At 45.1% G+C, this 23,911-nt stretch overlaps 1 protein-coding gene across 1 annotated transcript in view; it reads left to right on the top strand.

Moving 5' to 3' along the window:
- Positions 1-1,227: 1,227 nt before the first annotated feature.
- Positions 1,228-23,911, top strand: part of SVOP (SV2 related protein) — an 81,037-nt gene continuing 58,353 nt past the window's right edge. The window contains exons 1-3 of the mRNA XM_049865908.1: positions 1,228-1,361; positions 19,767-19,927; positions 23,074-23,159. Coding sequence (XP_049721865.1) covers positions 1,327-1,361; positions 19,767-19,927; positions 23,074-23,159 — 282 coding nt within the window. The 5' untranslated portion in view covers positions 1,228-1,326. The remainder of the gene's footprint in view (positions 1,362-19,766; positions 19,928-23,073; positions 23,160-23,911) is intronic.

Here is a 23,911-nt window from a genome sequence, read left to right as displayed (position 1 = left end):
GCCAGTTGACTTTTATGTACAGCCTGAATTGAGAATCATTCATTCAGCAAATATTTATTGGGCACCTTCTATGTGCCACACATTGTTCTAGGTATTTTGGATATAGTAGTGAGCCCTGTCTTAGTTATTTAGTGCTGCTGTAACAGAAATACTATAAGTAGATGGTTTTAATAAACGCGAAGTTGTTCTCTCACAGTTTAAGAGATTAGAAGTCCAAATTCAGGGTGCCTGCTCCAGCGGACTCATAGAAACCCTGTAAGACATGGTAAAACTGCCCCATAGGGTTTCCAATGAGTGGCTGGTGGATCTGAACTACCAGCCTTTTGGTTAGCAGTGGAGTTCTTAACCACTGTGCCACCAGGGCTCTTCATTAACATCATAAAGGTTAGGATTTACAACACACAGGATAATCATATCAAATCACAAAATGGCAGACAACCGCACAATACTGGAAATCATGGCCTAGCCAAGTTGATACACATTTTTTGGGGACACAACTCGATCCATAACAAACCCTCACAGAACCTCTGTTCTAAAGGAGGGCTGACATTCTAATGACGGGGGGCAGGGCCACCACTGAAGGACCCTGAAGGCAGGGACTTTGTTATAACCTTTGATTCCCCAGAGTCAGGGCTGTAGAAACAACTCAATGCTTGTTTAGTAGATGAACGATCTTCAGTCTTTCTCATACTTAATTTATATTTTTGATTCATTTCACTAGACCTTCAGCTTCATGATGACAATGGAATGTCTAACTTTTTCTCTGTTGTATGCCCAGTTGTTCAATAAAAAAAAAAAACAACAAAAAAACAGCAGCTTAATTCCTAAACACATTTTTTTTTTTTTTTAACATTCCTGTATTTGTTATAATAGCCTGGGTTTCAAGAATATTATGCTGAAAACAACAGTGACATCCCTACAAGCAAACATTTAGAGAGGTGTCGTCTGCCCAAGGTCCGCATTGGTTCCTCGACAGCCATTTCACAGGCTAGTGTGCCCCATGGGCACCCCAATAAAACACCATAAGGCACAGCGAGCCTGTAAATTTCTCTAACCAGAAGGGCTCTCCCCGCCCCCTCTCTCCGCGCAGCTGGCTCTGCCCTTCGTCGCCTCCACTCCGCCCACTCTCGCCGCGGTCTCCTGGCGGCGGCGGCTTTGTCTCGTGGGCTGGTTCCCGGCGGGCTCCCTCCCCCAAACAGCTGCTGCCGGAGGAGCGAGGAAGCGGTGCGGGAGCTGTCCAGCCTCCCGGTGCTGAAACTCCAAGGCTCTCGTCCACCACCACCATGTAAGGGCCATGAAAAGGGGTCGTCCTCGCGCAGCGCGGAGATGGAGGAGGACTTATTCCAGCTACGGCAGCTGCCGTGAGTATCATTGGGGCGACCGAAATGCTGACAGGCTTTCTTTTAAAAAATGAAAGCCCTCGGGGAAGGGGGAACATCTCTGCGTGGCTTCTTGAATTTAAAGGGAACTGTTTTTTTGTCTCAGAGGAAGGAATTAGGCCTTCAGGAGACAAGCCATTTTCCTACCCCAGCAGCCCCAGCCTGTGTATCTCTGACTCAGTTCAATTTTTCAGATCCATCAGGATCTTATGGAGAGCCACGGTGCGATGATTTCTCTGTTAATTGCTCTCCATTCCAAAGGAATCTTGAGGTCTGGGTTTTAAGGAAGCATTAGCTGCTGTTTTGAAATGTGGACTGAATTCATGAGCCCACGCAATGACATCGGTCCTTTCCAGCCCTTGTCCTATGCTGTGAAATTCCTGATTTTTCTGCAGGGTCTTTTGGGAGGGAATGATACTGATGTTGCAAGCTGGTTTCTGAAAAGCTGGGATCCCTTCCTAGAGGAGAGGCTTGGGCAAAGTCCTGTTGTTTATAAAGTGTGTGTGAATGAGAGGGCTGTGCACTGTGGCTGGAACCTCTTGCCTTCTTCTGAATGAAAGGTTTTTGTAACAGCTAGCTGGAGTGGGACTTTCCTTCAAAGGCTGTCTTTGGGAACATCAGAATACACTGCTTAGAAAATGGGGATTTTTAAGGGATACAAAAATTCCTCTGGAAGTCTTGGGTGGACACAACCCAGCAATGGAAAAGGCAAGGACCTTGTAGAGGGGCTTCTTACAGATTTTTCCTACCACCAGCAGATGGTGATTCATTAAACAAATTCCAAGAGTATGCAATAGGGCATTAAAAAGAACATTTCTGGGGGTTTCTGTTTTAGTTTTTAGAAGCACTAGCCATTTGGATGGCAAAAGTAGACTTCATTTGGGATTGCTGGAAAGAATACATTATTGCTTAGCAGGGTTGCATTTTCTTAAAGAAAAAAATTTTCCACTAAGCCACTGAGGAATTCTCTCAAGTGACTTTTAGTGTGACCGATATAGCTCTCTGAGGCTCTGAATACTGAAGGCAATTGTAATGTTTACTGCTCAGGGTAAAATTAATTTTAATTTTTAAAACTTTGATTAATTAAAACTTTAATTTTAAGCTTTTATTAATTGATCACCAAATAATATATCTTATTATGTAACGGCATTATTTCCTAAATGCTAAAGGATGCTCAGTTATAATATCCAGAGGCTGATGTATGAGTACGGAAAATGTAAATGAGTATAAGTCTCTCAAGAAAAATATACTACGTTTTATTTATTGTGCTTTAAGTGAAAGTTGACAAATCAAGTCAGCCTCTCATATAAAAATTTACATACACCTTGCTAGGTACTCCTAGTTGCTCTCCCCCTAATGAGACAGCACACTCTGCCTCTCCACCCTGTATTCCCCATGTCCATTCAGCCAGCTCCTGTCCCCCCTGCCTTCTATTCTGCCCTCCAGACAGGAGCTGCCCACATAGTCTCATGTGTCTACTTGAGCCAAGAAGTTCACCCCTTACCAGTATCACTTTCTATCTTATAGTCCAGTCCAATCCCTGTCTGAAGAATTGGCTTTGGGAATGGTTTCAATCTTGGGCTAACAAAGGGTCTGGGGACTATGACCGTCAGGGTCCCTCCAGCCTCAGTCAGACCATTAAGTCTGGTCTTTTTACAAGAATTTGAGGTCTGCATCCCACTGCTTTCCTGCTCCATCAGGATTCTCTGTTGTGTTCCCTGTCAGGGCAGTCATAGGTTGTAGCTGGGCACCATCCAGTTCTTCTGGTCTCAGGCTGATGTAGTCTCTGGTTTATGTGGCCCTTTCTGTGTCTTGGGCTCACCTTGTGTCTTTGGTGTTCTTCATTCTTCTTTGCTACAGGTGGGTTGAGACCAACTGATGCATCTTAGATGGCCACTTGCTAATGTTTAAAACTCCAGGAAAACATACTGCTTTTAATGAAAGGAAATATATCCAAAAATAGACCCGTCGCTCTCAACTAAAAAATAATTCAGAAACTGAAATATGAAATCTTCTACTCAGAATAAGGATATAGTACATGTGGGAACAGCAGATTTACTGTGATACATTTTCAAATAATGTCAGACTAGGTGAACTTTGCAAAACATGCAAAGATTCATGTCTATTTAATCTACTAATACATAGACATGGTACTATTATGACAAATTCTTCCTTAATTTAAAAAAGTAAAAATAGGAAAAGGGTTTTACTTATTTAAATTTTAAAATTAATTAGGTTTCAGTCATAAAAATTATGTATACATATGATAAAGTTCAAAGAGAAGCACAAAAATAAAAAGTAAGTCTCCTTTCCAACTCCAAGTTCCAGTCCCTGGAGTTAAGTTTCTTAATTATTCTTCCTGATATTTTACATACATAAATGCATATATATAATACCTATTCCCCATTGCTATCGAGTCAATTTCAATTCACAGTGACCCTATAAGACAGAGTAGAACTGCCCCATAAGGTTTCCAAGGCTGTAATCCTCGTGGAAGCAGACTGCCACACCTTTCTTCTGTGGAGCAGCTGGTGAGTTTGAACCACTGACCTTTTGGTTAGCAGCTGAGTGCTTAACCACTGTGCCACCACAGCTCCTTATAATACCTATTTAACAACAACAACAAAAAAAAACTAAACCCATTGCCGTCGAGTCAATTCTGACTCATAACGAACCTATAGGACAGAGTAGAATTGCCTTGTAGAGTTTCCAGGGAGCGCCTAGTGGATTAGAACTGCTAGCCTTTTGGGTGGCAGCCATCGCACTTAACCACTACCCCACCAGGGTTTCCATAATACCTATTAAAACCAACCAAACCCACTGCTGCCGAGTCGATTACAACTCATAGCGACCTATAGAACAGAGTAAAACTGCCCCATAGAGTTTCCAAGGAGCACCTGGCCGTTTCGAACTGCTGACCTCTTGGTTAGCAGCCATAACACTTAACCACTACACCACCAGGGTTTCATTTATACCTATTAAAAAAAAAATACCTATTAGGAAGGCCAAATTGTGTGCTGGTTGAAAGCATTGGCTCTTGAGCTAGACAGACTTGGGTTCAAATATTGACTGTCACTTCCTGATTGTGTGACTTTGAGCAAGTGATTTAAACTCTTGGGACTCAGTTCCCCTAGCCATAAAACAGAAACCTTTATAGGACTTGATTCATAGAGTTACTGTGAAAATTAAATGAGATAATGTGTGCTAAAAGCCTGGCAGACAAATGACAGACTGGCCCATAAAATAAATAACATCACTTGTGAGTACACTGCTCCTCCAAATAATTATCTAAATGAAACCAAACAGTAAGCATTTACCCTACATCAAAGATGAGACCGTAAGGGGGCACAGGGAAGCTAGATTAGGGAAAACAGAACAACCAGAATGGGAACACTGAGATGCTGATATGTCACTGAATACCGTGAATAGAAATTGTTAAATGAGAACCTAGTTTCCTGTGTAAACTCTTGCCAAAAACATAACCATATGTATGTGTATATTTATATGTGCGTATGTATGTATATGTACATACATACATATATACATACATATATATATAAAAGCCTGGAAGACACAAAACACTAAATACATATTAATTATTATTACATCTGAAAAATCATTTCTAAAAACACTCTGCTAGACTCTCAAAAAATGCAGATCTGCAAATCCCAGACTACATTTGAATGAAGTCAAAATTAGCCCTGAAATTTATTGACCTCAATGTATAAAAAAGAGTAAACCTAAAAAGGAAAGTCACATGAATCTGAGTGGGTTAAAAATCACGACTCAGATGTTTTTAAACCACACCCTGCCTATATTACGCATAATTGCAAGCAGCAGATTTCCTGAGACTAATACGGTTTAAAAAAAAAAAATCCTACCTTGCAGAAGACTGGCAAGAGTGGACTTCAGAACAGGCTCAGTCCCCTGGGAGGCCAAGTGTTAATAGATTATAAGTCACTAAGTAGTTTACAGAGTCGGGGGAGGGGGAAGGGAATGAAGGCACCTAATGAAAACAGTCCTTATTTGGACTTGGGGGCACCTTCACACAGCTCTGGGATGGTTCCTTAGAGACCACAAATAACCCCTGCCTTTCACTTGCTATCTAGTCAGGGATGGTATCACGTATGGGAAATTCAGAAGGCAGAGAGTTTACATCTAGTTCTGCCTCATGGCATAATTTTTTTTTTTTTTTTTGACCTTGGGCAAATCAGACTTTTCTGGGTCTCTCCTTTCTAGGATGATTTCTTGAAAGCAAGGTTTGCAGATTTCATTCATTCAACAATTTACTTGGACACCATCATAGATACAAGGGATTCTATAAATGAATGTAGTAGATATGGTCCATGCCCTTGGTCCACAGTCTAGAACTGCGAGGTCCAATACGGTAGCCACTAGCCACATGTGGCTATTTAAATTTAAATGACATAAAATTAAAAAATTTGTTCTTCAGTTGCATTAATCACGTTTCAAGTGCCCAATAGCTACAGGTGGCTAGTCGTTGGCCACATCGGACAGCCCAAGTCTAGAACATTTCTCATTGCAGGAAGCTCTCTTGGATAGCCCTGGCCTCTTGGGAGAGGCAGACACTGGACATGTAATTGTGCAAATAGTTACGACAATCGTCTTAACTGGGCTATAAAGGAGAAGTGCAGGGTGAGGTGAGACTAGCTCTACACGAGAGGAGGGAGGATCAGGGAAAGCTTTCTTGAGGGAATGGTGTTTGAGCAAAGCCCTCAGAAATGAGTAGGAGTCATCCAGGTGAAGAGATACAATGAGGACCATTCCAGGCAGAGGGAACTGTGTGGGTAAAAGACCTGAGGTGGGAAAAAGTTTGATGTGTCTCAGATTCAGGCCAACCAACCAACTAGTTGCCGTTGAATCTGCTCCGACTGATGGTGACCCCATACGTTGCAGAATAGAACTGGGTTTTCAAGGCTGTGACCTATCACAAGCAGATCACCAGGCCTTTCCTCTGAGGTACCTCTGGGTGGATTCGAACCTCCAGCTTTTTGGTTAGTAGTCAAGCACATAGCCACTCGCACCAATCTTAGAGTCCTCAAAATCAGACCAGTGGAATAGAATGAGTAAGTAGCATGAGGAAGGCTGTAAAGAACAGCCGGGGCCACTCAGGACCTTGTAGTTACGTGACAAGGGGCTGGAATTTCATCCTGTGTTTGCTCAATCCATCCTCTCTCCTTTCCTATAAATCCTATTTTCCAGAATTGAGCTTAAGCTTATCACCTCAATGAATCTTCCCCTGGCTTCTCCTGGCCTTAATCGGCAACAAGGGTAAAAGTCTGAGCTCTGAGTCCAATAGATCTGGGTTCAAACCCTGACTCTGGGAGACCTCAGGCCAGTGACTTCGTTTCCCCAAGGCTCGGTGCTCATCTGTACAATGGGGATAATGATGGTGTCCACGTGGTAGGGCTCTTGTAAGGATCAGGGGGGTAATCCTTGGCAAGTTCTCAGCACAGTGTCCGGTTCCAGGTACAGACCCAATTAATGATGCTGGTGTTATTTTTCCTTCTTCACTCTGGATCCCTGCTTCCCTTATTCCCCAACTTGTTCGGGTACCAAGGCACCTGGAACTCATGGTCTCCTTTCAGAAGACTAATTCCATGAGAAAGCTTATGTCCAAACTTAAGCCCCTGATCTTCCTCTGCCATACTCCTCTCAGCCTCACCCATGCCAGTTGTTGGTGACTCCATCCATCCTGTTGTTCAGGCCAAAAACTGGAGTCAGTTTTAACTCCTCTCTCTCATATTTAACTTTCAATCCATCAGGGAATCCTGGATGTTGCCTTTAAGCTACATCCATACTCCAACCTCTTTTCTCGACCTCTATGGCTATCCTCCTCCCCCCCAGGCTCAAGCCCCTGTCATCTGTCACCTGGGTTGCTTGAAATGGTCCCCTTGATGGTTTGGTTTTCTTGCACATGCTCTTGCCTCCCTACAGTCTATTCTCAGTGCAGCATCCAGAGGAAGCCTTTAAAAGTCAGATCACTTCTTGCCTCTGCTCAAAATCCTCTCATGGCTCCCAACTCACTTGGAGAAAAGCCAAGTCTTTGCAATGGCCATGAGGCCTTACAGGATCTGAGACCCTGTTTCCCGTCTCGTCTCATTTCCTCCACTCTCCCCATCGTTCATGCTACTTCAGCCACACTGGCCTCCTTGCTATTCTTTAAGTAAGCCAAGTAGGCTCCAGCCTCAGGACCTTAAAAAGCTTTTCTCCAAGGTATCTGCTTCTCCTTTGTCAAGTCTCAAATGAACACCTTCTCACCAAAGCCTATGCTGATCACCCTTTTTTAAAGATGCAGCCCTCTGCCCTCACCCTCCAGCACCTGTTCTACTTTTTCTTTTTTTTCACGTCACTTATCACCTTCTAACAGAGTATATAATTCACTCATTTATTGTTTAGTGGCTGTCTTCCTTCACTAGAATGAAAGCCACGTGAGGGCAGGTGTTGCCTGGCATGCCGTGTTTTTTTTGTTAGCTGTTGAGTTTATTCTGCCTCATGGCCGTCCTATGTGTATAGGGTTTCCAGAGACTTATTTTTTAGAAATAGATTGCCAGGCCTTTCCTCCAAGGTGCCTCTGAGTGGATTCAAACCTTCAATCTTTTGGTTAGCAGCTGAGCACGTTAGTTGTTAGCACTATATAGGGACATCTAGCGCACCGTAGATTCAATCTAATACTAGATTCCCGTGTGGACCAGTATTACGCAGATCAAAGGATTAAAAAATAAAAACTGTATGAATGGAAAATACAAAATGCAGAAAATCTGTCCATCAGCTGAATTATTTTTCCCTGACAGTTGGGACTACCATTATTAATTAAGCCTAAGCCACTGAACAGCTTGGCTACCTGAAAGATAAGGCACAGCCTTGTTTCATTCCGTTTACCTTTCTGCTCCCTACTCTCTTCGCATTTTCAACCCTAGATCAGGGAGGTAGGGAGAATGGCAGTTTGACTTACCGATCACATGGTTGTTGTTGCTTTTGTTGTTTTCCAGCAAGAGAAGAACTAAATTTTAATAGCAAAGACACTTACCACCCAGTGAATCAGGAAATAGTTTTGTTAGCTCCAACTCACCGCCTTCTAAAGTGGTCCTTTCATCTCTGGACTTCTCTGCCTTGAGAAGGCTCCGCCTCATATTGAGTTGAAATCTGTTTCCCTCTTCCTTACACCCAGAAGTTTAAGGTCTGTTCTCTGGGTCCCAGTTGAGCAAACCTCTGCCATTTTCACATACCAGGACCTCAAATACTTGGAGATAGAGGTCCAGACCCTGAGAAGTCTCTTCTCAAATCATACAGATCAAGAAGAGCCTCAGGTCTTGTCTTAAAGGAGACAAAGCAAGTCCATTTTTTAGTAAGCTTGGCAGTTTCTGCTGTTCTAGGTCCACATCTTCTAACCCATATTTCTGACAACCGTCTGTCAATTTGTCATCTTCTGGTGGCTTGTATGTTGCTATGATCTGGAAGCTAGGCCACCAGTATTTCAAATACCAGCAGGGTCGCCCATGGTGGACAGGTTTCAGCAGAGCTTCTAGATTAAGACAGACTAGGAAGAAAGGCCTGATGATCTACTTTTGAAAATTAGAAAATGGGTCACAACAGAATATTGTCTGATGTACTGCTAGAAGATGAGCCCCTACGTTAGAAGGCACTCAAAATATACAGTGCCACAACAATGGACTTGAACACACTAACAATTGTGAAGATGGAGCAGACCGGGATAAAATTTCCTTCTGTTGCACGTGAGGTGGCCATGAGTACAAGCTGACTTGACGACACCTAATAACAACAGCCACCCACATTTGTCAATATGTGTAAGACTCCAAAGATGCCCTAATATGACATAGCTAAGGTACCTGGGACAAAGCTGAGCGATGCTGATTGTCAGTGGATGTTGACTGAGCTCACCAAATATGCTGGACCCTTGTTACAATGTGGTTCTTTGTTGTCCTATCATGGGCTGGTGAGCCTTACAGACGGACTTCCCTATAGGAACATGTCTTCGTGTACTGATTGGAAGAATGAGGTGGGGGAGAGGGAGACTAATATTTGGTGAACTCTCCAGCCCCCTACCCACTGCAATTCTCTTAGTCCATCCTCCAACCCCTGTAACTACCCTAAGTCAACCCCCATCCCCAGTAACTCTCTTAAATCAACCCCTTAGTCAAACTTGCTTGACTGAGCAGGTGTCCTCCTCCCCCCTCTCCATTTCCTCTCTTGCCTTTCCACAATCCATTCTTTGTCTTGTGGGGGACTATGCCTCAGTGATCTTCTCAAAAACTCAACTCTGACCATGCTGCACACTCTTGCCTTTCTTGAAACTCTTCAGTGGCTTCCCACTGGTCCCAGGTAAACACTAACACTCCTCACTGTGGTCTCCATCTCAGGCTGCATGATCCAGCCTGTCTCTCTGATCTCATCTCCTTGGCCCCACCACCTAGCCTTTGCACCAGCTGGTCTCTCTATCTGGCCCTTCATGTGTGCATGACTGTCTTCTCCTTGTCCTCTTGGATTCAGCCACCTCAGAAAGATCTTCGCTGACCACTCCTCCCTCCCAGTTGTCCTTTATCTCAGCACCCTGTTCGCTTTCTTCTCAAGATACATCCATTTGCAAATGTGTAATGACTTGTCAAGAAATCAAACGAAGACATATTGAATTGGGCAAATCTGCTACAAAAGACCTCTTTGAAATATTAAAAAGCAAAGATGTCACTTTGAGGACTAAGGTGCACCTGACCCAAGCTGTGGTCTTTTCAATCGCCTCATAGGCATGTGAAAGCTGGACAATGTATAAGGAAGACTGAAGAATTCATGCATCTGAATTATGGCATTGACGAAGAACATTGAATATAACCATGGCCTACCAGAAGAACGAACAAATCTGTCTCGGAAGAAGCACACCATAATGCTCCTTGGAAGCAAGAATGGCGAGACTTCATCTCACGAACTTTGGACATGTTATCAAGAGGGACCAGTGATGGAAAAGGACATCACGCTTGGTAGAGCGCAAGGGAAAGAGAGGAAGACCTTCATGGAGATGGATTGACACGGTGGCTGCAATGATAGGCTCAAATATAGCAAAGATCGTAAGGATGGCACAAGACCAGGCTACATTTTGTTCTGTTGTACACAGGGCTGCTATGAGTCAGAACTGACTCGACGACACCTAACAACAACAACAACAACTTTTTGGTTTACTTGTATATCAGTGGACTACTCCACTAGATCACCCATTTCATGAGGCCAAGGAACCACATCTATTTTGTCCCCCTTTATGTCCCCAGCACTCACAACATAGTCAGCACTCAATAAACGCTTGTTGAAAGACTGAATGATGGTGCCAGGTGCTGCAAGGTGTTCTGTCTCTGTGGACTTCTTTAATCTCCATGGCAACCTTGTGAGGTAAGAACTATCTCATCTTCATTTTATGGGGAAGGAAACTGAGGTTTAGAGAGGTGAAGTAACCTACCCAAGGTCACACAGCTACCAAATGGCAAAGGAGGGATTCAAACCCAGGTCAGTTGACTTCCCAGACCTGGGCTTTCTTCTTCTTTATGGCAGATGACTGCTGTATTTGTGAAGACTCTGAATTCTACCCAGGAATAATCTTAGGTTTAAGCTTCCTTTTCAGTCTGATAGATTCATGAACACAGGGTATAAAAGTCCAGAAGTGCAGATGAAAAGCGAGAAAAAACTTCCTTTTTCGGAAGACCCAATCAAGGTCATAGGCTCTAAATTAAGGTACTAAAGGGAATTACATGGTGGTACAAACAAGGCCTTTAAGTTGACAGCTATTTCCTCAAGTTCTTCTTCTTCTTCTTTAATAGCAACATTATATAAAATAAACATTCCCTGATATTTTGGTAAATTATATGCTATATATACACAACAAATGCCAAGAAACTGTGAGCCAGCCTGCTTCAAAACTCCCATATAGTTAACATATGCCACTGCTATTTTCTTCTTCTTTCATATTAAATTTTTTTTCCCTTGGGAAATCTTGGCTTACGTGGTTAATAAATACTTTTAGGAACATAACTGATTTAAAATGTAGTCCGGATTTCTGAGTATAATTTAATGTCAAAGGTCTGTTTTAAAGCAAGTTTTCATAAATAAAGGTGCCCTAGTGGTTTGCCACTGAAGAAATGTGAACTGATCCTGGTTGAAAATTGCAGGTAGCTAAGCCATTTTCTCCAAGCCTCATTTGACAAAGGTCAACATACTCCACGTTCAAGGTAGAAAGGTGAATTGAAGGAGGCTGGAGTTGTAAGGCAAAAGGTCCCTGGAGGGTGCAAGCAGTTTGCGCTCAACTAGTAACAAAAAGGTTGGTATGTCGTACCCAGCCAGTGACACCACAGAAGAAAGGCCTGGCGATCTGATTCCATAAAGATTACAGCCAAGAAAACCCCATGGAACAGTTCTATTCTGTAACATAGGGGGTCGCCATGAGTTGGAACTGACTCAACAGCAAGGGGTTTGGTGTTTTGGTTTGGAGTCATAAGGAAACCAAACCAAAACCAACCCTGTTGCGGTCGAGTCGATTCTGACTCTAGCAACCCTACGGGACAGAGTAGAACTGCCCCATAGAGTTTCCAAGGAGTGGCGGGTGGATTTGAACTGCCGACCTTTTGGTTAGCAGCTGAGCTCTTAACCACCGCACCTCCAGGGCTCCGTATGGAAGCCAGTATTTACTAAATGCCCACAACCTTCCTGCTCGTCAAACTCGGTTAATCCTCACACTGGTCCTGAATGTTCTGTTGTCCCCATTTCCCAGATGAAAACATCTGTAATGTGCTTAGCAGCATGCCACGTGATAAATAAGAGTTCCGTAGTTAGTCACTATGGTTACTTAGGAGGGGCCCTCATGGTGCAGTGGTTAAGCACTCAGCTGCTAACCAAAAGGTCAATGGTTTGAACCCACCAGCTGCTCCATGGAAGAAAGATGTGACAGTCTGTTTCCATAGAGATTTACAGCCTTGGAAACCCTATGAGGCAGTTCTACTCTGTCCTATAGGGTCGCTATGAGTTGGAATGGACTCAGCAGCAGTCAGTTTGGTTTTTGGGTTGGCACTGGTTAATGTAACATGTCAACTTGGCTAGGCCATGATTTCCGGTATTGTGTAACTGTCCTCTGTTTTGTAATCTGATGTAATTGTCCTCTATTATGTGGTATTGTATAATTATCCTCCATCTTATGTGTTGTAAATCCTAAACTTCTATATGCTAATGAGGTAGAATTAGTGTGGAGTGTATCTTGAGTAACGAAGTGTGTGACTCAAGTCACCACCTTTACTCAAGCTACACCCTTAAGTTACCACCTTATCTGATGTAAGGGGAGTTTCCTTGAGGGTGCGGCCTGCATCCAATGTACTTACGGATGCCTTGGCAAAGCTCTCTCGAGCTGTGGATCCTGCATCTGGCTCGTCATCATCTGACCTCCAGTTCTTGGGACCTGAGCTAGCAGCCTGTCGTCTGACCTGCTGATTCTGGGACTCATCTGCTCCTGGAGAGCTGGGAGCCAGGAGCCCGACATCTGACCTAGTGATTTGGGAATTCGCCAGCTTCCACAGCCCCATGAGCCAACAGCCTGTCATCTGACCTCCCACTTGTGGGTTCATCAGCCCCTGCAGCCACGTGAGTCAGAAGAAGCTTCCTGCCGGACGCCTGACCCACAGATTTGGGACTCACCAGCCTCTATAACAGTGTGAGCCATTTCCTTGAGTTAAATCTCTCTTTATACACACACACAGAGACATATACACACACGTATATGTATATATGCTCCAACACACACATATATGCGCTTCATTATTTTGTTTCTCTAGAGAATCCAGCCTAAGACACCTAGGATACCCTACGGGGCAGTTCTACTCTGTCCTGTAGGGCCGCTATGAGTTGGAATTGACTGATGGCAATGGGTACAGGTATGGTTATTGATATTTATTATAAAAGTAATAGATGACAGGTTAAAAATTTCAGACATTACAGAAGGGTCCAAAATGAAAAGTGAAAAAAATCTTCCTTCCCTTAAGACCCCCCATTCCCATCCAGTCTTCCTTGTTACGAGCAGCTAGCCTTTGGCTTCTCATGTATCCTTCTAGAAATGTTTATGATTATATGAGCACAGATAGCCTAGACCAGCACACAGACTGCCCGCGACCTGGTTAAAATGCAGATGTTAGTGCTGTAGGTCCGGGTAGGGGCCTAATACTCAGCATTCCTAACAAGCTCCTAGGGGATGCTGGGAGTCCTGGTCCAGGCCTTGAGTAGTAAGGGCCTAGACCACAGGGACCGGATTATAGCACATTTAATAATGAACCTCGTATGCTGAGCAAAATAAGTCAGACACAAAAGGATGAATATTGTATGATCCCACTTGTACGAAATATCTAGAATAGGCAAAGACTTACCAGACCAAAACCTGCTGCTGTCAAGTCGATTCTGACTCAGTGACACTATAGGACAGAGTAGAACTGTTCCCTAGGGTTTCCGAGGAGCGCCTGGTGGATTCGTACTGCCGACCTTCTGGTTAGCAGGTGAGCCCTCAACCACTGCACCACCAGGGCTCCCCAGTACATACAGACCTAAGTTTATCAGAGGTCAGCAGGGGCGGGTGGATGGGAGTGAGCAAGAGGGAGCTCCTGCTGAACGGGTACTGAGTTTCTATTTAAGGTGATGAAAACCGTTTGAAAATGGATAGCGGGGGTGGTTACGCAATAGGATGGATGTAATTAATGTCACTGAATTGTACACTTATCAATGGTTAAAATGACAAAATTTTGTTATGTAGAGTTTACCACAATAATAAAAAAACAATCTTTCCCCGTTGGTCCTTAGAGATCAGCATCAATTCTTTTTTTTAGTATTTCGTTAAAGGGATATGCCATAATCTATTGAATCGCCCCCCTCCTGATGACAGTTTGTTTCAAGTTTATTATTATCACAAACAAAGCTGCCAACAGCGTGCTAGCGCTAGAAGACAATTAAGCAGAGGGGCTGGGCAGGGGGACTCTGAGGTTAGATGGCTTTTACCAAAGCTGCTTCCTGCGTGACATAGGGCAAGTTTTCAGCCCCCCCTTTTTTTTTTTTGTACTTCAGTTTCCATGTCTGTAAAATGGGGATAGTGATTAACCCAACCTGTTGCCCTCAGATCGATTCTGACTCATGGCGACCCCATGCGTTACAGAGTAGAACTGAGCTCCATAGGATTTTCTTGCCTGTGACCTTCACAGAAGCAGATCACCAGGCCTTTCTTCCACAGCACTGCTGGGTGGGTTTAAACTGCCAATCGTTAGGTTAGTAGTGGGGCTTGAATGGTCGGTACCACCCGGGGCCTTAGGAATAGTTATAGCGGAGATTAACTAAAATAATCCATGTAAAGCACTGTACACTGGCAAGCTAGTAATCCACAGATGTCATTATTAGTACCATAAACTGTTGATTCTTGAGACCTATCCCTGTGACAAATGCCTAGCAGAGAAATTCTGAGTGGAGGCACAGGGCATCTAGAATTTTGAAAGATATCACATATTGCCTTCCAAAAAGGTCACAGTGGTGGCAACTACTCACAGTAGGAAGTAGGGATCCCTGGACAGTCCTTGAGGGGAGGATGTGAGCCGCCTTCTCAGCAAGACTCAAGGAAGAGCACCAGGCCCCACAGCTATTTCCTTCTGTGATGTCATCCTCAGGGTCAAGGGCAAGCCATTGACCTTCCCTTCATTCCTGAAAATGAATCGGTAGCGCACATAAATATCTATTTCCTTCCTTTCCTTTGCATAGGGTTTTCTTGGCTGTAATCTTTACAGAAGCAGGTCACCAGGCCTTTCTTCAAGGTGCTGCTGGGTGGGTTCAAACTGCTAACTTTTAGGTTAGTAGTGGGGCTCAAAATTATATTTCCATCTTCCAGGAATACTCTGAGGGACTGTTTATATTTTTGATTTGGGTGTTGCTTCCTGGGGACAGAGAGCTCTCCTCATTTGTGGTTCTCTTCCTGGAACCCATTTCACACCACCCCTTACTCAGCGGGTTCGAGAACTGACATGTCACCTTCCTGGCCAGACTTCCCTGCTCCCTCAGTCCACTACCCTCTGTCACCGTACCAGTTCATTTTATTCACAGCATTTCTCACGATGTGCAAGAGACCTATACCAAACCAAACCAAGCCAAACCCACTGCTGTCAAGTCAATTCTGACTCATAGTGACCCATAGGACAGAGTAGAACTGCCCCATAGGGTTTCCAAGGAGCACCTGGTAGATTCAAACTGCCAACCTTTTGGTTAGCAGCCATAGCTCTTAACCACCTTGCCACCAGGGTTTCCGATAGCGATACAGCTGTATCTGTATCTATAAAACCCAGTTGCCATGTAGATAACCCCGACTCATGGTGACTCATGTATCAGAGTAGAACTGTGCTCCACAGGGTTTTTCATAGCTGATTTTTTGGAAGTAGATCACCAGGCCTCTCTTCTGAGGCATCTCTGGATGGACTCAAACCTCCAACCTTTCAGTTAGCAGCAGAGTGTGTTAACCATTTGTACCACCCAGGGACTCCAATCTATATATCTTTATCTGTATACCTCTCTCTAAACACACACACACACATGCACATATATCTATAACCAAATTAGTTTTCATCAAGTTGATTCCGACTCATGACAACACCGCGTGTTGCGGGGTAGAACTGCATTTCAAAGGGTTTTCTTTTTCTGATAATTTTTTATTGTGTTTTCGGTGAAGGTTTACACAGCAGTTCAGGTTCCCATTCAACAATTTCTACACAAGTTGGTCAGTTATAGAATTTTCAAGGCTGTGACTTTCTGGAAGCAGATTGCCAGATCTTTCTTTCAAGGTACCTCTAGGTGAGCTCAAATGACCAACCTTTTGGTTAGTAAGCGAACGCTTAACTCTTTGTGCCACATATTTAGTAAAACAAAATATATATATATATATATATATATATATATATATATATTTAATGCCTGTTCCCCCTTCTCGTAGACTGTGAGCACTGTAGGAAGGAGTCTGAGTCTGTTTGGTTCACCTGTGTTACCCTAGCAGCACCTTTGGGCCTGGCACAAGGTCAGTGTTCAATAACTATTTGTTTAATAAATGGACAACTGGATTCCGGGAACATCAGTGACAGTGTTAAGGGATGAGAGATTTCTTTTTTTATTGTGGCAAAATTTACATAACATAAAGTTGACCATTTTAACCAATTCGGTGGCATTTTATGCATTCACAACGTTGTGTACCCGCCACCTCCATCTAGATCCAAAGTACTTTCATCCCCCATGGGAAGCCCGGGCCCCTGAGCAGTCACTCCCATCCTCTCATCCCCCAGGCCCTGCAACTACCAATCTGCTTTCTGTCTCTCTGTATTTGCTCACTCCGGATTTTTCATATAAATGGAATCCTACAATATGTGGCCTTTTCTGTCTGGCTTCTTTCACTCAGCAGAATGTTTCTGGAGGTTCATTCGTGTCGTAATATGCAACAGTAGTTTCGGAATTGACTCCATAGCACACAACAACAACAACTAGGAGCCTGGTGGGGCAATGGTTAAGCTGCTAACCAGAAGTTTGGAGGTTCGAACCCACCCAGCGGCTCTTCAGGAGAGAGACCTGGCAATCTGCTTCGGTAAAGATTACAGCCAGAGAAAACCCTGTGGATCACAATGGCCCAATCTACAAGCGCTCATGGGGATGGCACAGGACTGGTCAGCATTTCTTTTGGCTGTGCTTGGGGTCACCATGAGCTGGTGGTGACTCTGGCAGCTAACAACAACAGAGCCTGCTCATACCAACTGTGGGGAGCTGACTGATTGTTGAATACTCAGGAATTTTGCAAGCCTGTTATTTAACCTGTTGGTAGCTTGAAATTGTCCATGTGGGAGTGTTTACCCCACGGCTATTGGCAAACGCTACAAATCAGCATGTTTTTGGTTGTGGCTTTTGTGTTTTGAGGGCTGTGTTGCAGGCACACACTGCTGGTTTTAGAGCATCCCCTAAAGCTACGTAAACACATAACCTGAATAAAATGGAGTCCTTGCTGAGAGAGGGTAGCTTAAAAGCGGCCCCTGTCCCACCTTCTAGCCAGACTTCCAGCTGAAGGCGGCTGTTTCCAAGCCTATGCTCCCAAATGACGCCTGCCTTCCAGCTGGGAAGAGTGCCCAGCTCCAGACGTCAGGGACATTTGTCTCTTTGAGTCCTGTGTTACAGGAATTCTGGGCCTCTTGAGTGAGGAGTGTGAGCTGCGGGTGCTCAGCTGCTCCCACATGACTGCTTCATGCTGGGGTGTGGGCTGAGGGAGCTGGGTGGGGGGGCGGCAGAACCGTTCATCTGACTTGGATGCACTACAGCAGTGCCCCTCAAAGTATGGTCCCCAGATCACCCATGTCAGCACCTCCTGGGAACTTACTAGAAATGCAAATTTGTCCTCGGCTGAGACTTTCTGAGTGAGACACTCTTCGGAGTGGGACTGGGCCGTCTGTGCTGTGACCAGCCCTGCAGGGTTCTGAGTCTCCCTGGGTTCCAGGACTCCCGCCCTGAAGAGCTGTCAGCCAGGCTGGAATTGAGCTCTGCCTTTTGATTCTCGCTCCAAACATGCTGTTGCCCAGTGCCTTGCAAACCTGTCCTCGAGGGCCAGCTCTGTTCAGGCCTCTCGTTCATTCCCCAGACGCGTGTGAGCGCTTGGGAGAGACACTGGTGCCTAGTGATCAGGGCCGAGGGCTCTATCCAGTACCGAAGAGACCCAGGCCTGAGCCTCAGCTGCTTCAAGCTGTGTCATCTTAGGTAACAGTCTTAACCTCTCTGAGCATGTTTTCTCATCTTTAAAATGGGAATAACAGTACCTAGTTTATAGAGGGGAGCCTTGGTGGCACAGTGGTTAAGAGCTCGGTTGGCATCCAAAAGACTGGCAGTTCGAATCTGGAACTGCCTCCTCCGGAACCCTATGGGGCAGTCCTACTCTGTCCTATATCATCGCTGAGTCAGAGTCCACTCAGTGGCAACCTGTATGAGAAGCCCTGGTGGCCTAGTGGTTAAAAGCTAAAGCTACTAACCAAAAGATCAGCAGTTCAAATCCTCCAGGTGCTCCTTGGAAATTCTATGGCGCAGTTCTACTCTGTTCTATAGGGTTGCTATGAGTTGGAATCGACCTGACGGCAACAGGTTTGGTTTTTTAATTCATAGAGGGGAGCCCTGATGGTACAGTGGTTAAGTGATTGCCTGCTAACCAAAAGGTCGGCGGTTCGAATCCGCCAGCCTCTCCTTGGAAACCCTATGGGGCAGTTCTACTCTCTCCTATAGGGTTACTGTGAGTTGGAACTGACTACATGGCAATGGGTTGTTTATTTTTTCTTTTTTAAATTCATAGAGTGCCTGGGGCGGGGGGTGCAAACAGCTAAAGTGATCAACTGCAAAGCAGAAGGTTGGAGGTTTGAGTCTTCCTAGAGGTGCCTCAGAAAAAAGGCCTGGTGATCTACTTCTAAAAAATCAGCGACTGAAAATTCTGTGGAGCATAGTTCTCTAGGAATGCAGGCCCCAGATGGCCAGATAATCAAATTTTCAGGAGAAATCAAGAATCTGGTATTTTATATGAATTTTTCCAATTTTTAAATTTTGGCACTCACTTAGAAAAAAAATGCTGTGTGGACAACTCTTCGTAGGTGACCAAATTATTACCTCTGTTATTTGCGGACAGGTGAGTCCCCAAACCAAAAAAAACCACTGCCGTCGAGTCAATTCTGACTCATAGCGACCCTACAGGACAGGGTAGAACCGCCCCACAGGGTTTCCAAGGAGCACCTGGCAGATTCGAACTGCTGAGCTTTTGGTTAGCAGCCATAGCACTTAATCTAAAGGCTGGCAGTTCAAAACTACCCAGCAGTGCTGCAGAAGAAAGGCCTGGCGATCTGATCCCATATAGATTACAGCCAAGAAGACCCTATGGGGCGGATCTGCTCTAACGTATGGGGCTGCCATGAGTCAGAATCAACTCGACAGCAACGGGTTTGGTTTTTGGTTTACATACAGGCAGATGAAGAACTAAACTCTGAAACACACTTGCTTCCAAACAGTATTCAGGTCTAGAACAAAGATATCCTTATTCACATTGCCTACCATATGCATGGGGCCCCTGGAGTTGTACAGTGCCCAACCTACCCAACTGTACATGGCAGCCCCTCAAGGTAACTCTTGAAATTGTCTCTTCCTTCCCCCAGCAGTCCCACTCAACAGAAATGTCATCTTCCACTCATTCAACTCTCTGGACCATGAAAAAAGCCTTTCACCTGTCTTGGGCACAAAAGCTGAGCAGCAAGGCCATCGAGGGGGAGTCCTAGCCATGCTGACGAGATTGTCTCTGTCTTCCAGTGTGGTGAAATTCCGTCGCACAGGCGAGAGTGCAAGGTCAGAGGATGACACGGCTTCCGGAGAGCATGAAGTCCAGATCGAAGGGGTCCGCACGGGCCTAGAGGCTGTCGAGCTGGACGATGGGGCAGCTGTGCCCAAGGAGTTTGCCAATCCCACTGATGGTGAGGGCACCCTGCAGTTGGGGCATCAGCCCGGGTAGTGATCAGGGGCTCTGAGGTGCCAATGTTGCCTCCCCAGGTGGCACTCTCAGAAGGGTCTGGTGAAGGGGCAGGGGGAGGGCCCAGGGGGCCCAGGGTGACACTGGACATGTAGGCTGGGCCCATATGGCTTGCTTCAGCAGGCACGGTTACATCACAATCCCTACCAGTCGGCATCATTACACAATACTTGGCTGAGGATGGTGGCCACAATGCTGAGGATGATGACAAAGGTGATGGTAATGAGTATGTTTACCACAATGATGGTGATGGTGATGGTGGTGGTGGTGGTGATGATGGTGGTGGTGATGGTGATGATGCTGGTGGTGATGGTGATGATGGTGGTGGTGATGGTTATGATGGTGGTGGTGATGGTGATAGTGATGATGGTGGTGATGGTGATGATGGTAATAGTGATGATGGTGGTGATGGTGATGATGGTGGTGGTGATGATGATGGTGATAGTGATGATGGTGGTGGTGATGGTGATGATGTCGATAGTGATGATGGTGGTGGTGATGGTGATGATGGTGGTGGTGATGGTGATGGTGGTGATGGTGATGATGGTGATAGTGATGATGGTGGTGGTGATGGTGATGATGGTGGTGGTGATGGTGATGATGGTGATAGTGATGATGGTGGTGGTGATGGTGATAGTGATGATGGTGGTGGTGATGGTGATGATGGTGGTGATGCTGGTGATAGTGATGGTGGTGGTGGTGATGGTGATGATGGTGATAGTGATGGTGGTGGTGATGCTGGTGATAGTGATGATGGTGGTGGTGATGGTGATGATGGTGGTGATGCTGGTGATAGTGATGGTGGTGGTGGTGATGGTGATGATGGTGGTGGTGATGGTGATGGTGGTGATGGTGATGATGGTGATAGTGATGATGGTGGTGGTGATGGTGATGATGGTGGTGGTGATGGTGATGATGGTGATAGTGATGATGGTGGTGGTGATGGTGATGATGGTGGTGGTGATGGTGATAGTGATGGTGGTGGTGATGGTGATGATGGTGATAGTGATGATGGTGATAGTCATGATGGTGGTGGTGATGGTGATGATGGTGATAGTGATGGTGGTGGTGATGGTGATAGTGATGATGGTGGTGATGGTGATGATGGTAATAGTGATGATGGTGGTGATGGTGATGATGGTGGTGGTGATGATGATGGTGATAGTGATGATGGTGGTGGTGATGGTGATGATGTCGATAGTGATGATGGTGGTGGTGATGGTGATGATGGTGGTGGTGATGGTGATGGTGGTGATGGTGATGATGGTGATAGTGATGATGGTGGTGGTGATGGTGATGATGGTGGTGGTGATGGTGATGATGCTGATAGTGATGGTGGTGGTGATGGTGATGATGGTGATAGTGATGATGGTGATAGTCATGATGGTGGTGGTGATGGTGATGATGGTGATAGTGATGGTGGTGGTGATGGTGATAGTGATGATGGTGGTGGTGATGGTGATGATGGTGGTGATGCTGGTGATAGTGATGGTGGTGGTGGTGATGGTGATGATGGTGATAGTGATGGTGGTGGTGATGCTGGTGATAGTGATGATGGTGGTGGTGATGGTGATGATGGTGGTGATGCTGGTGATAGTGATGGTGGTGGTGGTGATGGTGATGATGGTGATAGTGATGGTGGTGGTGATGCTGGTGATAGTGATGATGGTGGTGGTGATAGTGATGGTGGTGGTGATGCTGGTGATAGTGATGATGGTGGTGGTGATGGTGATGATGGTGGTGGTGACAGTGATGATGGTGATAGTGATGATGGTGATAGTCATGATGGTGGTGGTGATGGTGATGATGGTGATAGTGATGATGGTGATAGTCATGATGGTGGTGGTGATGGTGATAGTGATGGTGGTGGTGATGGTGATGATGGTGATAGTGATGATGGTGATAGTCATGATGGTGGTGGTGATGGTGATGATGGTGATAGTGATGGTGGTGGTGATGGTGATAGTGATGATGGTGGTGGTGATGGTGATAGTGATGGTGGTGGTGATGGTGATGATGGTGATAGTGATGGTGGTGGTGGTGATGGTGATAGTGATGATGGTGGTGGTGATGGTGATGATGGTGGTGATGCTGGTGATAGTGATGATGGTGGTGGTGACGGTGATGATGGTGGTGGTGATGGTGATGATGGTGGTGGTGATGGTGATGATGGTGATAGTGATGATGGTGGTGGTGATGGTGATGATGGTGGTGGTGACAGTGATGATGGTGATAGTGATGGTGGTGGTGATGGTGATGATGGTGATAGTGATGGTGGTGGTGGTGGTGGTGGTGGTGATGATGGTGGTGGTGGTGATGAGCACAGGAGTCCCTGGGTGGCACAAATGGTTAAGATTGGCTGTTCAAATTCACCCAGAGGCATCTTGGAAGAAAGGCCTGGCCATCTACTTCTGAACAATAGTAGCCACAGAAAAAACCCTATGGAGTGCAGTCCTACTCTGAAACACGTGGGGTCACCATGGGTTGGAATCAACTTGATGGCAACTGGTCTATATATATATAAACCAAAAATCAAACCCGTTGCTGTCAATTCCGACTCATAGCAACCCTATAGGACAGAGTAGAACTGCCCCCGTAGGGTTTCCAAGGAGCGCCTGGTGGATTTGAACTGCCGACCTTTTGGTTAGCAGCCATAGCTCTTAACCACTACGCCACCAGGCTTTCCGGCATATATATACGTTTCCAATATTTTGTAGTCTACTTTAAAAAAAATAATTAACAATATATTATGTGCATATTCCCGTGCCTTTGTGTTCTTTTAAACAATTGGGTCATATTCCATAATATGAATGTATAATAATTTATTTAGCCAATTCCTATTGATAAAACCCATTGCCATTGAGTCAATTCTGACTTATAGTGATAGACACCTGGGATTTCCAGCTTCCTCTGTTGTAAACAATGTTTCAGTGAGCTTCACACTTGCTGGTATATTTTTCTAGGATAAATTCTAGAAGCAACATCTGCTGTCTTTAATTAGCTTCTTTGGGGACCACCACAGACACCTCCACACTAACTCCAACTTGGGGTACACTGACCCCTTCTTCCCCTCTTCTCTCTCCTTCCCAGATACTTTCATGGTGGAAGATGCGGTGGAAGCCATTGGGTTTGGGAAATTCCAATGGAAGCTGTCTGTCCTCACTGGCTTGGCTTGGGCAAGTATTTCTGGGGGGAGGGAGAGCTGACTTCACATTCAGTCTCCAAGGAACCCCCATGCTATTTGACTGGGTTTCTGTAGTCTACAAGGAAGGCCACAGTTCCCTCCACACTGGGCCTTTGCTCAAACTCCAATCCACAGAGTTTATCTGAGTGACAGTGGCGATAATGTAACTCTGTGCGTCAGGGGAGTTTGGTGTGGTTGGCCATTGCCCTCAAGGAGGAATCGAGGCTTCTAGCTAATTAAGTGGTTCCCAGCCCTTTGGGGTTCAGGTTCAGGAGTATTATGAGATTCTGATGTTAGCTGTAGAGCTCTCCCTGGAAAAATGGGCAGAGACAAAAACTTGTCTTTTGCCTCGAGGGTCTCATGATACCCCTTATTAAAATCTCCAATCTATCTGCGGCTAACAACATTTAGACTTTTAATAATACAACTGAAATGTTTGTGAATAGTATGAGACAGTCATCTAACTACTTATTTCTCCTAATGGATCATCAATTTTCCCACATCATTTTCCTCACTAATTTGAAAAGCCACCTTTACTGTATACCTTATTCTCATGGCCATATGGGCCTGCTTCTGGACTCTCATTTCTGTCCCGTTGTCTGTCTGTCTACGCCTGTAATGGTACCACAGTATTTCATTACCGGGGCTTTCTAGTATGTTTTAAAAGGTTGCACTTGTTAAACACACTGATAATTCTACATGAACAATGACCTATAAACCAAAGACAAACTAGTCTTGAGGTGA

This window comes from Elephas maximus, chromosome 22 (assembly GCF_024166365.1).
Source record: "Elephas maximus indicus isolate mEleMax1 chromosome 22, mEleMax1 primary haplotype, whole genome shotgun sequence".
NCBI classification, from domain to species: Eukaryota; Metazoa; Chordata; class Mammalia; order Proboscidea; family Elephantidae; genus Elephas; species Elephas maximus.
Note: the sequence above shows the minus strand (reverse complement) of the source record. Positions and strands in the feature narration are given on the sequence as shown.